This window comes from Macrotis lagotis, chromosome 2, assembly GCF_037893015.1.
Source record: "Macrotis lagotis isolate mMagLag1 chromosome 2, bilby.v1.9.chrom.fasta, whole genome shotgun sequence".
Lineage (NCBI taxonomy): Eukaryota > Metazoa > Chordata > Mammalia > Peramelemorphia > Peramelidae > Macrotis > Macrotis lagotis.
The window spans coordinates 248,383,358-248,400,947 of record NC_133659.1 but is presented as its reverse complement, the minus strand read 5'-3'; the positions used below and the strand labels follow the sequence as shown (position 1 = coordinate 248,400,947).

Below are 17,590 nucleotides of genomic sequence, written 5' to 3'. Positions count from 1 at the left end.
TTCAATGGGGAGAGGCTAGAGGCATTCCCAATAAGATCAGGGGTGAAACAAGGGTGCCCATTATCACCACTACTATTCAATACTGTATTAGAAATTTTAGCTTCAGCAATTAGAGAAGAAAAAGAAATCGAAGGAATTAGAATTGGGAAGGAAGAGACAAAACTCTCACTCTTTGCAGATGATGTGATGGTCTACCTAGAGAATCCCAAGAAATCACCCAAAAAACTACTGGAAACCATTAGCAATTTTAGCAAAGTTGCAGGTTATAAAATAAACCCTCATAAATCCTGAACTTTTCTATATATGTCTAGCAAGATACAGCAGGAAGAGCTAGAAAGAGAAATCCCATTCAAAGTAGCCTCAGACAATATAAAATACCTGGGAGTCTATTTGCCAAGACAGACACAGAAACTTTTTGAAAACAATTTAAAACAGTTCTCACACAAATTAAATCAGATTTAAATAACTGGGCAAATATCAACTGCTCATGGATAGGTAGAGCTAATATAATAAAAATGACAATTTTACCAAAACTAAACTACCTGTTTAGTGCCCTACCAATCAAAATTCCAAAAAATTACTTTAATGAGTTAGAAAAAAATACAAGTAAATTCAGATGGAGAAATAAATAGTCAAGAATTTCCAGGAGCTTAATGAAAAAAAGTGCAAAAGAAGGTGGCTTATCCCTACCTGATCTAAAATTATATTATAAAGCATCAGTCATCAAAACTGTTTGGTATCGGCTAAGAAATAGAGTGATGGACCAGTGGAATAGACTAGGTACAAAAGCAGGAAACAATTACAGTAATCTGTTGTTTGATAAACCCAAAGAGTCCAGCTACTGGGATAAAAACTCCCTCTTTGATAAAAACTGCTGGTATAGGGGTGGCTAGGTAGCGCATGGGAGGTGGCTAGGTGGCGTAGTGGATAAAGCACTGGCCTTGGAGTCAGGAGTACCTGGGTTCAAATGTGATCTCAGACACTTAATAATTACCTAGCTGTGTGGCCTCCTGCAAGTCACTTAAACCCATTTGCCTTGCAAAAAAAAAAAACCCTAAAAAACAAAACAAAAAAAAAAACTGCTGGGATAATTGGAAGTTAGTATGGAAGAAACTTAGATTAGACCAACACCTCACACCCTTTACCAAGATAGGATCCAAATGGTTACAGGACTTAGACATAAAAAAACAACACTATAAGCAAATTAGAAGATCAAGGACTAGTCTACCTGTCAGATCTATGGAAAGGGGTACAGTTTATGACTAGGGAAGAGTTGGAGAACATCACTAAAAACCAATTAGATGATTTCGATTACATTAAATTAAAAAGTTTTTGCACAGATAAAACTTATGTAATCAAGATCAAAAGAAAAGTAGTAAATTGGGAAACAATCTTTACAACTAATGATTCTGACAAAGGACTCATTTCTAAAATATACAGAGAACTGAGTCATATTTTTAAAACAAAAAGCCATTCCCCAATTGACAAATGGTCAAAGGATATGCAAAGGCAATTTACAGATGAGGAGATCAAAGCAATCCATAGCCATATGAAAAAATGCTCTAAATCATTAATTATTAGAGAAATGCAAATTAAAGCTTCTCTGAGGTACCACCTCACACCTCTCAGATTGGCCAGTATGACCAGGAAGGATAATGATCATTGTTGGAAAGGATGTGGGAAATCTGGGACACTATTACACTGTTGGTGGAGCTGTGAACTCATCCAACCCTTCTGGAGAGCTATTTGGAACTATGCCCAAAGGGCAACAAAAATGTGCATACCCTTTGACCCAGCAATACCACTACTGGGTCTATACCCTGAAGAAATGAGGAAAAAGGGTAAAAACATTACTTGTACAAAAATATTTATAGCAGCTCTGTTTGTGGTGGCAAAGAATTGGAAATTCAGTAAATGTCCTTCAATTGGGGAATGGCTTAGCAAACTGTGGTATATGCATGTCATGGAACACTATTGTTCTATTAGAAACCAGGAGGGACGGGATTTCAGGGAAACCTGGAGGGATTTGCATGAATTGATGCTGAGATGAGCAGAACTAGAAAAACACTGTATACCCTAACAGCAACATGGAGGTGATGTTCAACCCTGAAGGACTCGCTCATTCCATCAGTGCAACAATCAGGAACAATTTTGGGCTGTCTGCAAAGTAGAGTGCCACCTGTATCCAGATAAAGAGCCATGGAGTTTGAACAAAGTTCAAAGACTACTTCCTTTAATTTTGGGAAAAAAAAAACAACAACCAGATATCTTATTGTCTGAGCTTTTAGACTTTTAGCTTTTTAGACCTTTGAGACTTCTTGTCTCTTCCCTAAGGATATGATTTCTCTCTCACTACACTCAATTTGGATCAATGTACAACATGGAAACAAAGTAAAGACTGACAGATTGCTTTCCATGGTGGGGGAGGGAAGTAAGATTGGGGGAAAAATTGTAAAACTCAAATAATATCTTTAAGACCTGACCTCAGATACTTACTAAGGTGTATGACCTTGGGCAAGTCACTTAATCCTATTGCCTTGCAAAAACGTAAAAAAAAAGTGACTTTTAAGTAAAATGTAGCCATCCTCCCCTGGACAAGGAAGTCCAGGAGAAATGGAGGTGGATGGATCAGATAAGAATCAGCAAAGGTATTTTTTTTATTTTTATTTTTTTAGATTGTTCAAGGCAATGGGGTTAAGTAACTTGCCCAAGGCCACACTGCTAGGTAATTATTAAGTGTCTGAGGTTGGATTTGAACCCAGGTACTCCTGACTCCAAGGCTAGTCCTCTATTCACTGTGCTACCTAGATGCCCCATGAATCAGCAAAGATAAATGAACACTACAGAGCAAGGGGATATTAAAACTAGAAGGTGGAGAAAAATCAATATTGCCTTCTAACCATCATCATTCCTAAACTGGATTCTGTCACCCCAAAATAGAGGTTCTCTGTTAAAATTTAATTGATCTTAAAGTCATGTTGATTCAGCAGGAATAAAGTCACCTATATCCCTTATAAAACCAGGACACAGCATTCTATATTGTCTCCCTGCATGTTCCTTCTACTTTCTCACCAAGAACAGGATTCCCTCTCTTCACCCATCATATGAGTTGCTAAGGCTCTTTTTTTGGCAACTTCTCTATGATGGACATTGCCTTTTCACCAGTCTTTGGATGCTTTTGAGAAACTCAGATCTGCATCTCCCTAGGTAGTATGCTCAAGAATAGTTCAGGGACCAAAAACTCTGGTATTTGTTCTTGTGCAAATCTCGTGTAGCAAAGTTTCCAAGGTGTCTGTGTTTCTTAGTAATAGAACCATTTACAAAAGTGAAGGGATGTCTCCTTTTGGGGTGGGATTTTGATACTGAAAGGAATTCTCCTTCAACTTCATCATGGGTGACCTGTTTGACAGGAATTGGACTCCGCCACATAGGATTGGCAATCAGATTCACTCTTCGGGCAGCATAATTTTCTGGTCTTGCTTTTACTCTTCTAGGAGATCTAAAAATTTGTAAAAGGAGCATCTCCTGGGCTCTTTTATGAAAAAAAAAATCAAACAAAAAAAGAAACCTAGGTTTTTCTTAAGGCCAGAACATTTTTATTCCCAAAGCACAAACCCCCAAATATCCCGGATATTATCCACGATTCTGTGAGTCCAAAGGCATATATCTATTTAAAAAAAACTCCTTTTATAGAATAAAGGATAAAATCATATTTTCAATAAACAATTTCTATTTTTTCCCTCTCTTTAGTTAAACATTCTTTTAAGTAATGGAAATACTGGGCCTCAGAAGAAAACAGAGCAAGGTAAACTCTGGTTACTGAAATAGATGCCATCTGGGGTAAATGGGATCCATGGTCAGTGGATCAAAGATGAACCTTCCACCTTCACCTTCCAAAATTCTCTATTATTTAGGAATGACTCCCAGGATATAAGCCAACTTCTATTGCTTGATGAAGTCCTTCCTTGCTTTACTAAAACCAAACTCCTCTATTTACTGGTCTGATTCTGCTTCAAGCAGGTAAGAGGCCCCTCACGTGAAACTACCCACCCCTCCTCCCGAGGAGAGGTTGAATTAACTGCTCACTGACCTAAGGAGCCTGGTTTATAGGGACCCAGATGGGGAGGGTGGGATCAGGGCCTCTTCGACCCGGATCCCTGCAAATTGTTTCTTTGTATTTTCTTCTTTCAGCTCCCAAGGCCAAGGGTGGGCGTGTCTCCCCTCAGGCTAGTAAACCCAGAATTCCCAAAGGGCTCAGCAGCCTTTAGCACCTAGAGATTGCCAGGGTGACAGTTCCCGCCTCCCTCCCCTTCCTGGAAGATGATAGTTACACACCTTCTGGCTCTTTTCACCTCCTCATCCTCAGTGGTTGGCTTGCACACCTATGTGCGATTCAGTAGAAGCCTAAGGAAATAGTAGGTGAGAGGATGCTCATTCTTGCACATCTTACCTTGCACCTTGCTGCCTAAGTCAGGGACCTCCTTCTCCTCCTAGAAACTCAACCTTTTCAGTCGCTCTTTTGAGCGGGATATTCCCTCTTAAGAGTTAATATTCGAAAATCATTAAAACAAAGACAATTACTATTAGAAAAAAAGAGGGAGAAAGGCCTTGTTTTCCTAGCCGGGCACCCTCTCGATTCTTTTTTTTTTGGGGGGGGGGGGTTAGTGGACTATTTCCAGAGAGACCTCGCATTTTGGTTAGTCCCAATTTGATGATAAAACTATCTTAACTGGGAGAACTGTAGACTGGTCCCATGAGAAAAACCCTCCTGTTTGATGGTAAGTAGATTGTTACTTCAATAAGGTAGTTATAATCCTGAAGGTTTATTCTCACCATCTGGATGGTGAGGTAATATTTTATGAAAACCTGTCATTCTTTTCTTTGTTGCTGGGTAGATTTTCACAAGTAGAGTGTAAGACTAACCAATGAGTGGACAGAGAGGGACATGGGGAAGAGGAGGGGATCGCGTTAGGCCATGCAATCTTGACTGTCACCTGGGGGCAGCTTCTTGATCTTCACTACCTTTGGGAGACTCGGAGTGTGCCCTTTTCTCCAGAAACGCCAAAATTGTCTTTTTTTTTTCTTTTGCTCAGAGGAGTCCATTTTTTAAAGTGGCTTTTCATCCCACCGTTTGCCGCTGTACAGCCCCCAAACCGAGACTTATTTCAGTTTGTCTGTGCCCGTGAATGATTCCGACGTACTACATTTCCCCAAAGCTTCTTTGGGCTCTGTTTAGGACCCAAAATAAAAAGAGAAGCAATAAACCGGAACCAGCTCCACCTTCCCGCCAAGCCGAGGGCAAGCCCATTTGGCAGTTCCCAGACGGGCCTCTCCAGTCACTTCCTCATTGGCTGGTTCTTTGCGCCCGCCCCTGCCCCGCTCCGCCCTGACTTGGGGACCCAGAGCATTCTGGGAAAGTCCGATTGAAGGTGAAATCCTCTATGCCTTCGTCCACAGGTTCAGGAAGCCTGAAATTATAGCGATGGAGCCAGAAGAGGCGAGATCCTGCGTCTCTTAGATCCTCTTAGTTCTTTCCCCGTGCCCGGTGGTTTTTAGCATCGCGATAGGATATCCAGCCTTCAAACTGTCTTTTTAAGCAGGCTTTGGGGGAGAAGCGTCTGGCCGCTGAGGCTCCTGGGAACTGTAGTTTCCCCGAGCAGGATTGTGCCGGGACCTGTAGCCCACGTCACTTGCCAGGTTTTTTCCCCAGGTGCGGAGTTGACGGTTTAGAAAGTCTGTAAATGGCTGCTGAATGCACAAACTGATCCTTCTCGGAACTGGCCTATCAAATTTAGGCCACTACATGGCCCAATGAAAGAGATTTGGATTTGGAGTCAGGAAGACCTGAGTTTTGTATCATTTGTTATGGAATGTGATAGTCGACTTCCCCAAATATTGCTAATCTAGGGAAAAGAATTTATAGGTTCAATCTTGGCTCCTGATCGCCATCCCTTAACAAGGGAAGTGTCCCAAGGTTTAACTACTTCCTACCAAATTGGAAGTTCCACAAAGATCATATGTAGTGCGTGACTAATAAGCTCCTTTTATCCAAGCCAATAGCAAACAGAAATCGGAGAAATAAAAATGAAAATACACCTGTCTCCCCCACTCTCTCTGCTCTCTCCTGCCCTCCCCTCTCCTCCTCTCCTTTCTTACCTTTCTCTCTGGAAAACTCAGAATTTCTCCTCTTTCTCATCAATCAGCCACAGAAACAGTCAGGAAGCCATTAATAATCAATCTCCAGTAGTGATTACTGTCTTATTCAAATAGGCGTTAAGCCATAGGTTACATTCCATTATATTAATGCATTCCCATTCAATGGACTTTTATATTGTTTCCAGTTCTTTGCTATCATTGAAAGCCATACTATAATTATTTTGCTGTATATGAGGCTTTTTTTTCATCATTGAGATCTTTGAGGTACTTAGTAGTAGAATTTTTGAGTCAAAGTGTATGAACATTAATTACTTTATTTGCATAATTTCAAATTGTTTTCCAGAATAGTTGTATTCTCAGATCCACCAACAATGTATCAGAAGAGGATTGACTTTTCAAAGGTGTGTGTGTATGTCACTTGTCAACTTTAAGGAGCCTGCAGTTCCAAAAGGGGAAGAAGGTAAAGGAAACACAAACTTTTATTAACTTTATATTACAATGCATATAATCTCTATGTGCACTGTGCTAAGTACTTTTTTTTTTTTTTTTTAGGTTTTTGCAAGGCAAATGGGGTTAAGTGGCTTGCCCAAGGCCACACAGCTAGGTAATTATTAAGTGTTTGAAACCAGATTTGAACCGAGGTACTCCTGACTCCAGGGCCAGTGCTTTATCCACTGCGCCACCTAGCCACCCCTAAGTACTTTTAATATATCTGATTTGATCCTCACAACAACCCTGTAAGGTCAGTGCTATTACCATCTCCATTTAGGAGACAGGTAGAGGTTAAGTGACTTACCTAGTGTCACATAGCTAGTAGGTCTCTGGGACTGGATTTGAATTCAGACCTTCCTAATTTCTGTGTTCTACTCACTGCACTTACCTAGATACCTCTAAAGTAGGGGTGGGATACGTTTTTTTTCTGCCAAGGGTCATTTGGATATTCATAACATCATTCTAAGGCTATATTTGTCACACGTGTAATTAATTCACTCCTAAATCTTAGATTTATTGAATTTCAAGTCCCACCTGCAATTGCCTTGGCAATGCCAGATCAATACAACCCAAGGTCAGAGATTCCCTGGCTATCCCTGTGATGTTTGTTCTTCATTCTCAAAGAAGACCATGACATCTAAGAAATGATGCCACGACAAGCAAGTGAATTGAATTTGAATGAGGGGAGCCTAAGTCATCAGCCTCACTTTCTCCTTCAGAGGAATCTAGGTCCAGTGGCCAAATGTGGATCAGGCAAGGTTTGGATTCGAATTCCCATCCTCCTAACTCCAAGGTCAGTGCTCGATCCATCTAACTGCTAATACTGCTGAGAAAGGTTCTGATCAGCTTTGGCTTTATGTTACATTCTAAACCATGAGGTGATAAGGGCCTAGGGGGAGAATCTGCTGAAAGGCCTGCTTTGGGTCTTCCAGTGCTAATATAGCTTGTTCTCTGAGCTCCACTTGGAGGTGATTCAGCAAGTAAATGGAGCTATATGGATAGGTAGGAATATGGATTCTTCAAACAGCTCTCCCCATCCAATAATTGTGAATTTTCTTTTTACAGTGTAGGAAAGTAAATGTGAATAGGTTGTTCCCGATTCCCCAAAACTCAACCTCATATTGTAACAGGGGAGAAATGTTGTGATTTTTTTGTGTTGGGAACCAATTGTGATTTTCTCTGTACTGCTAAAGAACTTGCAGTACTATTCTGTAATGGCTTGGTAGATGGCCATGTGTCTGATTTTGGTCATGCCCTTAGGGCCAGAGTATGCTTGGCACCAATAGACAACAAATGCTACTCATAGGAACTTTTCATGAGCAGATTGCTGCCTCATGTCAGACATCCACTCCTTGGGGATTGCCCTTGTAGAAAACTACACTTTACCACTAAGGGGGTAGTTAAGAAATCATCATTTCATTTATTCTTTTCCTACTTGACTCCCAGGCAGGCAGCTCCAGTTTCTTCTCCCATTCCTTTTCCATGCCAGATCCAGTGTTCCACCTCCATGCTGTTGGATCAGTGAGTTTCCAGCTCCATGCAGTTGGATCTATGTTGATCTAAACTTCCTTTCCTTTCCTTTTTTTCCCTTTTTAACTTGACTCTTCTCTGCTATCTCTTCTTAACTTTAATATCTTTTTTAGCAATTTCTATCTCCTTTAACAAAGTCACTCTCAGGCTGCTTCTCCAAAGGACCATAACTTGTCAATTTGTTGTTGTAGTAGATTATGGACTTTTTTGTGGTAACTTACAAACTATTTGTGCAACCTGTGAATTAAAACCTAAGCCTTTCTTTCCTCCCTGAGTCAGAAATCAGTGAGTTCTTCACTCAAAGAACCTCATCTGTATCTCCCCACTTCTGTTGCTCAGCAACAATATGATCCATGATCTGATCTACCTCTACCACCATGATCTCATTCAGCCAGGTCAACATATCCTCATTGTAGTGAAGGATATCAATGCCCCAAGAAAGTGGACTCTTTCCAGTCTCTGCAGTATAAGGGAGAATTCAGGTACAATGGGGAAATATGATGAAGGTACACTGATCTTTCCAGGTGAAATTTGGCTTTGTCAGCAGTGATGATAATTTCATAATTTTTGAAAGTGATAATCAAATAATTTTTGCTGAAATTTTTTCTTAACTAAATAATAGGAAAACAGGGTAGTTAGACAGCAAAGTACACAGGTTGCTGGACCTGAAGTCAGAAAGACTCCTAAAGTGAGTTCAAATCTGACCTAACATACCTATTAGCTCCTGACTCCCCTGGGGATGTCACTTAACCTTGTTTGCCTCAGTTCTTCCTCTGTAAAATAATAATAACAAAAACAACAACAAAAACAACAACAACAACAATAATAATAATGATAATGATAATAATGATAATAATAATAATAGTAATAATAATAATAATAATGATGATAAGCTGGAGAAGGAAATGGCAAATCTCTTCAGGATCTTTGCCAAGAAAGCCCCAAACAGAGGCCATGGAAAGTCAGACACAATTTAAAAAAAACCCCAAACCAATTTAACAACATTAACAATAGGCCAACTTGGAAGTTTCTAGTTTCTAAAATTACAGTATCTCAGAACATTACAACACATGTCAGTAGGGCTGTTAAAATAGCATATTTGAGATCAATTCTCAAAGTACTGGTTGTAGACAAATTACTTTAAAAGAACATAAAAAAAAAACAAGCAGTGCTCACCTCCTAATTGCTTCCCTGTATGATTTTGTTTTTGGAAAATCTTTTTTTAAATTTAATTTTATTTATTTTTAACATTGATTTTTTCTTGTTAAATTTTGAGTTCTACATTTTTTTCTGCCTTTCTTTACCCCCTCCTCCCTACACCCCAGGCAGTAAATAATCTTTTTGTTTGTTTGTTTTTGCAAGGCAATGGGGTTAAGGTCACATAGCTATGTAATTATTAAGCATCTGGGACTGGACTTGAAACTCAGGTCCTCCTGACTCCAGGGCTAGTGCTCTATCCACTTTGCCACTAGCCAGGCAGTAAGTGATCTGATATAGGTCAAACCCCCCAAAAAACAACATTATCAAAGGAAAGGAGTTCATTACAATTTTTTGGTTTGGGGAAGGGAAGGGAGCATCTGGAGAAAAAGCTGTCAGTGCTCATCTCAAAATGTTTCTTTCTTACTGCTGTTATTGCTATTCTTACTTCCTATTTCAAAAAAAAATCCTTAAAATTCACAAAAAGACCATAAGAAATAACTGCATAGAAAGACACAAACACAGCAAAATAAACATATGCTTGAGGAATAGCAAAGTTTCAGTAATTCATCAAAAAATTTGCTTCTCCTGATCCTCTGTTCCAAAGTTAAAGAAATACCTTGCTGATTCAAATCTCAAGGGTAGGAAACTGACATCCATATAAAATTTAAAGGTACAGTGAAACTAAACCTTTCCCTCAAAACAGACCCATATTAGGAGCAGCTAGGTGGCTCGGTGGATAGAGCACTGGTCCTGGAGTCAGGAAGACCTGAGTTCAAATCTAACCTCATACACTTAATAATTGCCTAGCTATGGGACCTTGGACAAGTCACTTAACCCCATTGCCTTAAATGAAAATTTTAAAAAAGACACATATTGCTGTTTTCCAATTTGGTCACTAGAGGTCACCTGACACCATATAACTTTTGTTGTATCATCTACAAAAATACAACTAATTTAAAATTTTTGCTTCTCTGGTGGGTCCCCAGCTTGTTTATTAATCTGGAGTTAGCAACTCATTGTATGTCATTCCAGCTAGTAAGATTATCCTCAATTCCCTGAAACAGCAGCAAAATGTTAGGTTGCTCTGATGGCTACAAAGTAATGTTTACATTCCAATAGAAACATAGGGTTAGCCTCAATTTCCCTAATTAATAAGTTGTCATGCTGGCACATGCTTAAAAGTGGGTAACCTTCACTTCCTTATCCTATTCTCAGAAGGCTTTTTTTGTGAAGGGCACCCAAAGAGAGCAAATTTAAATTTTATCTCTCCTTATTTTCCAAATTTAAAACTTGTGACTTAAAATAGAAACACTCAAAATAAATATAAAACATACAAGATTAATTTTCACACTTAGTCTTTCACTTGAAGAATCTCTGTCTTGTTCAGTTAGTTGGAGAATTTATCCATAGGCACAGAATTCCTAAAAGATGTTCAATTTGTGATGGTTATTCCACTTGGGGCCCAAATGGAAAGAAATGAATCCCACTTCTGACATCAACTGTCTAATTTGGAATTTAACAAAGAAATAAACTGAGGAAAATCTCTGAATAAGACATCATTTATTATGAGAGATATGCAATCTCATTATAAAGGATAGGTCTAATGGCCTACCTTTGGAAAAAAGACCCTGAATTGAGGGTATAGTATATTTTTATGAGTATAGAATAAAGAAAAGAACAATAGTCATCTAATTGGTCAGATCAGAAAGATGGGACATTCATTTAAAAATATTTTTGAGTTCTAAATTTTCTCCCTATCTCCTTTTAGGAAGGAAGCCTAAAATGAAAGGCAATTTTCAATGTCAATTAAATTGTTTTAAAAATCATTTTTTTCCTTTAAAATAAAACATTTTCCTTTAACTCTTCTAAGATACTTGTTGGACTTCTGTCTTAAGCTGCATTTCTCTTTTAGACTTTGCTTGTAAACTTTTTTGGGTGTCATTCTCTTCTGTTTGTTCCTTGAGCTTCCCTGTTACTGTAATAGATCATTATAGTTGGATTTTTTTCCTCCCTCATTCTTCCAGGCCTTGCCTTTGCCAGTATAAACTAAATGGAATTGTCAACTCACCCATCAGGACAAAGAAACAAATGGGTTCAGTTAGAGATGTAACAAAGGATCTCAACTTTAGAATTTTATATATAAGCATTCTCATCCCAAGAAGTTGTAGAGGGGCCACTAGATGGCGGAGTGGGTAGGGCACTGGCCCTACTTAAACAGAAAATATGAACATTTTCACTTAGTTTTTTTTGAGGATACTAGATTTCCCACATTAAACTTAATATCAACACTTATACAGGACTCCATAATACAGGATGTATCTGTATATTAATACTGATAAAAGAATTCAATAATTTAAAAAATCAATACTTAACAGTTAAGCAAAAAACAAATAAAAAGTTTTCAAAATTAAATCAATGGAACTGAATACTTACACAGAATTCAATAATACAAAATGTATCAATACTTAAAAGATTTAATTTACTATGAGTGGAACTGACTTGCAAAGGAACACTAAATGGGGGGAAAAATCAACAGTATATATTATATATAAATATAATATATATTATATATAAATATTATATATATATATATATATATATATATATATATATATATACAGCTTTAAAAACCCAAACATAAATCTTTCTACCATCTCTCAGTCCAAGGTATTAAATAAGAATAAAAATCTCAGGCAAATTTCCCTGCAAATGCAGAGGGCTCGATTTTATCTCAGACAAGATTCCCCAGATAATGCACTTCTCTGGCACCCACTGTCTGAAGGGCAGGACTGGTCACATTATATTCCTCTCCTAGGGTTGGAAGTGTTTTAGGTTTTCTGTCATTGGCTGCAGTTCCCACCAATGGTGTTCCCCCAAGTGTAAGGGAGATCTGTAATCCAATTCCCTTCAGTCACTAACATTCAGAATGCCTTTTACAAAATAATATTTCAAAAGGTATAATTAAAAAATATGCAAACTTACTCTTCCAAAATGTGGAGGGTATAATATACTCCAAACATTTTGAACCATCTCCATCTCTGGGGAAAGGAAAAAGATTAGGTTCATAGCTTTAGTTCAGGCCAAAACCCCTTCAGGCTCGAGTCCCAAGGAGTTCCTGGCTTCCTGAATTTTCCCTATTGGTCTGCTTGGCTAAAATCATTCCCACCCCCAGCCCCACTTTCTTAGATCTCAAATCTAGTCAAAGGGCATGACCAGTGAGCAAGCAATTCTCAAAACAAGATCACTAAGCTATTGACAACTGTATGAAGAAATCCAAATTAAAACAACTCTGATATGTTTACCTCATGTCCATCAGATTGATGAAGACAACAAAAAACTGAAATTGGAGTAACTAATGCATTGTTGGTGGAACTCTGGAATAACCTGTAAATATTAGATGAAATAACCTGTAAAATATTCTGTAAAGAAGTTCAGAAATATATCCCCCAAATCATTTCACTTGTTGCCTGTCTTTCAACAAAGGACTATTCTAGACTCCTATTAATAAAGATAATAATGATAACAATACTTAATAATAACAACTAATAAGTGCTATAATTTATATATAGCTGTTAAGCTTTAGGAACTTGAATTCAGATATATACCTCACCTCTGACATATATATATATATATATATATATATATATATATATATATATATATATATATGGACTATGAGAATCTGAGCAAATTACTTCATGCTCACTACTCTTGGCAACTCTTTAAGTTTCAAAGAAAATGCCCATCTGAATTGGGAGAGGAAATTTTCTCATGTTGGAAGTTTTTGATACCAGTGAGATCTTAGGCTGTCTTTATCTTTTCTCCATTAAGGCTTGCAAATGTCAACATATTATATGATTTGTCTTTCTCAATTAATCTTGTGACATATGTGTCATTAAATACTTTATATCTCAAAGACAGCAAAGAAAGAGGGAAAGGAACCATATGTACAAAACTATTTTAGATTTTTTTATTGTTGCAGAGAACTGGGAACAAAGTACCCATTAGTTGAGACAAAATTAATTGTACCATTTGGATATAATAGAATATTATTGCATCTTATCATGAGGGGAGGATAGATTCAAAGAAACTGAGGAAGACTTGTATGAACTGAAGATGTGAATTAAATGAACAAAAGTAGGAAATATTGTGAAGAAAAACAACTATGAAAGACTTAAGAACTCTAATAGTATAATGACCAATCAGTTGTAAAATGCTTCCTACCTCTTGGCAGAGGGGGACGGACCATAGATTGAGAATGAGATTTACAACTTCAGACACAGTCAATTTTAGATTTGCTTTTCATGACTGTACTTATTGGAAGTTTTTCTTTTTCTTTTCTTGGCAGGACTATATGTTGAGGGGATGTAGTGATAGTGAAGTTAAAAAAGGAAAAATAGTTTTATTAAAGAATCTATAAAAAATAAGTAGAAGAAGAGAATTAAGAAGGGAATAATTATTATTCAGAATTATCCACATTAAGTTTAAATTATGAAAAAATCCATCAAGTTATATTTGTGGAAAAATAATGGATACTCTTAAGTCACAATTTCACAAACAACACCTTTATCTTTGAATGTTTAAATGCTTGTTTGTTGGTGTTTATTAAATGTAAAGGAAGGAAAAAAAGGGAAGGGAGGAAAGGGAAAGGAAAGGATACACTAAATATACATGAAGTTGTTCATCATCCTTCTTCAGTACATCATTTTTTTCTTCCTGAGTAATGGAAGGTTTTGATTGACTAAAATTCTCCCAAATTTCCTGATATTCTTCTAGAAGGCTAGATAGGCATGATTGGCTTGAAAATCCTACCTAGCTGACTCAAGCACCATCTTTCTCAGAATCCTAAAGATGATATATGGCTATAGATTGATTAATAATAAAGTTGCCAGGAAGATAATCATTTATTAGAGATCATCCAAATTCCAACTTACCCATTTCACAGATAAATTGTCTGAAACTAGAGATGAGTTTTTCAGTTGGTTAATGGAAAAGAACATAACCAGAATCCGGAACTGACTTCAAATTTAATGTCTTTTCTTATTGTATTGATAACCCTAACTATTCATCTAATGTTACTTTTATTCCTCTCAATTGGCAATAATAATAGCTATGAGCATTTCTATGGAGTGCTTTAAAGTTTACAGGGAGCTTTTACAAATATTGTTTGCTTGTCCAACCCAGCATTATTATTCCCATTTAACACATGAGGAAACTGAGGCAGGCAGACGCTAAGGAACAACATAAGCTGTCTCTAATGCTTCATGAAATGGCTCCTATCTCCCGGTTCAACCTCCTAGACACTCATAACAAATGAATACAGTCAAGCAAAATAAATTCATTCAGGGGCTGTGTCTGAGAATATCTCCCTTCTTACTGCTTGTGCGGGGTGGGTGCTCTACGGTTGTGACTGCTCCTCGCATTCATCAGACTCCTTGGCTCTTCCACAGCTGCTTTCCTACACCGTATACAGTTTTGCTCCAGATTATCGTCCTGGTTCTGCTCCTATCGCTCCGCATCTGTTCACACAAACCTCCCCGGCTTTCTCTGAGTCCATCCCTTTCTTCTTTTCATAAGGAACAATAATATTCCATTACCTTCAAATCCCCCGGTTTATCGGTACCCGTTTTGATTTCGGTTTTAAGCAGGAATTGCTTTCTGGGTGTGTCATAGTTCCCTCTGGCGTGCTGGCGAAGCCCACGGACCCCTTCCTCAAAATGTTTCTTAATGTATAAAGTAGATGAGATTCCACAGAAAACCAAGTTTATTGAGACACTCATTTTTTTTTTAAAGTGCAGGTTAAGAACCCATATTCTTGATGAAACCTCCTGACCCCTTCCTCCTGCTCCCCGTCCCCCGGCGCGGTGCTAACAGACCCTGATACAGCGGACTAGGAGAACAGGAACCGCATTTCTTGCCTAGCGCCCGGTGCTTCGCGCGGATCTCCCCCCGCCCCGCCCCCTCCCCCAGCAAGAATTCTGAAACTGACCCGAGGGCGCGGGTCGTCTGGCCCTTTGTGACGTCCTGGCGTCCTTTCCCAGCAGTGAAGGGCCAGGGGAGATGGTGAAGCCCCAAACCAACCGCCCCGCGGCAGCGGGAGCAGGGAGCACCATGACCGAGGCCGCCGATTCCGACGGCGTTTCGAAAGAGGGGATCCCTGAATTGTCGGAGAAGCCGGTGAAGCACCGCCGGCGGTCGGTGCTCCGAGTCTCCCAGCTCCTGCTGCGGGCCATTGCCGCCCACAAAGGGCTGACGCTCACGGTGCTCAAGAAGGAGTTTGGCAACGCCGGCTACCAAGTGCGCAGGAAATGCAGCCGCCACTCCCCCGAGGTGACCAAGCCATCGTCCGGGAAAGGCACCCTGCTCCGGGTGAGCGGCAGCAAAGCCGAGGGCTACTTCCGAGTCTGGAAGAGCCTGAAGCCCGGCAAGAAACGGCCCAAGAAACCCTCGGCGGATGCCCTGGAGGTGCACAACTGCTTCAAGGCCCTCTTCCCTCCTCGGTACAGGAAGCCTTGCATGGAGGACTGCCAGGCCCAGGCAGAGGACCCCGGCAAACCCGAGACGCCCGAGGAGTCCGAGGCGCCCGAGACCCCCGAGATGTCCGAGACTCCCCACACATCGGAGGAGAAAATCTACGTGGAGCAAGTGAACGACAATCCCAAGGACATGGAGGAGATGGCGATGAGTCTGGTCCCCGGCTACTCCCGGAGCCCCAAGGGGCCTAAGAAGGCGAAGGAAGAGACAGGGCACGCGGCGAAGCGGCAGAACATAAAGAAGATGAAGAAAGAGAAATCGAAAAGCCGCCTGAGGTCGACCGAAGGCCCAAAGCGGCCAAAGCCAAAGAAAGACAAGAAAACGAGGCCCGAAGAGAACCAGCAGCCCCAGTCCAACGAGGACAAGAAGGCCAAGAGGAAGAGCAGCACGGAGCCCGAGAAGCGAGCCAAGCAGAAGCAGCGGCGCCGCAGCCTGAGCTACTGCCAGAGGTACAGCCCGGCCCGGGGCCCCGCGTCAGCCAGGGCCAGCAGCAGCCGCGTTGGCCGGCTGAAGACCCTCGACCCGATAGCCAGGCGGTCCCGCAAGGGGCCCCCCAAGAAGCTTTCCTCCCGAAAAGAAAAGGCCCAGAGGCTCCGTGGACCTCCCTAGTGTGCGCAGAGGGAGCGAGAGCTCCGCCCTGGGCACCCGTTCCCACGCGGAGCTCTTGTCGGACCAATCTATGCATTCACTGAGTGAAATGGAAAGGAAGTATTTACTATTCATTTTCTCGTGGTCTTTGTGGTCTTTTTCTTTGATGCTCTGGGAATGGGGTGCAGGGAAAGGAGAAGAAAGGTGAGGGCAGCGCTGCCTGGGGGGTCTGGGAAGCGTGAGGTGAGCCAAGCCCGACATTCAGGATCAGGTTTACTTGCTTATTGTAAATCTGAATAGATAAGAAAAATGAAGAAGGGGAAGGGGAAAGAAAGGACAGTACTTTTTTTTTAAAAAAAGGGTTTTTTTTTGTATTTTTTTAATGAAGGGGAAATTTATTGATTCACTGTGACAGAGAAATGCAAGGATGGGGTCTAAGCGGTTTAAGACATTCTTGGCTTGTCTTTGAAACATACTGAGCTAACTTTACCAGGGGATAAAAAAAAGTTAGATGTCACCTCGTCCACTGTGTGGATTGCAAAAATCTGGAGTGTTTTCTCACATATCAATGCCTGGGTTGAAATTCCACTTAAGGCACACCCACCCACAAAGTACCCCTCCTTCCTAAGCAGTTGGGGACATGAAGTTGGCCCTACTGTAAAATGCAAGATGATGGGAGTCTTCATTACCTTTCAATATTTAACAGAGGCAACAAGATTTGCCTTTAGCATGCAACTATTATAGTGGATTCCCAAATGAGAAAGTTATGCTGCTAAATATGAGAACCACTCTATGGAGGGTCTGCTTGGGGAGGGGGCAACCAAGAATGAAGCTATAGGTAGTTCATTCAACAAACTATTAAGAACCCACATCTATGCATTGTGCCCTTGAGATAGGAGGCAGAGAAAAATAAAATTTCAGTATGTTTTCATCCAGAATGTAAATTTTGAGGATAGGATGAGAATAGTGCCTATATCACAGACCAGAGAGGACATAGAAACCAAGATTCCAATGCCAGAAGCCAGGGAGACCTCAGTTGAGTTGGTGAGAGGGTGACCATATAAGGATTTAAAGATATAATAGACAGAGA

General features: G+C 40.1%; 1 protein-coding gene across 1 annotated transcript; it reads left to right on the top strand.

Annotated features, from left to right (window-relative positions):
* The first annotated feature begins 15,376 nt into the window (after positions 1-15,376).
* H1-7 (H1.7 linker histone) lies at positions 15,377-16,634 on the top strand. The gene has a single exon (XM_074225647.1). It carries the CDS (start codon positions 15,439-15,441, stop codon positions 16,519-16,521), a length of 1,083 nt encoding a protein of 360 aa, XP_074081748.1. The 5' UTR covers positions 15,377-15,438; the 3' UTR covers positions 16,522-16,634.
* Positions 16,635-17,590: the final 956 nt, after the last annotated feature.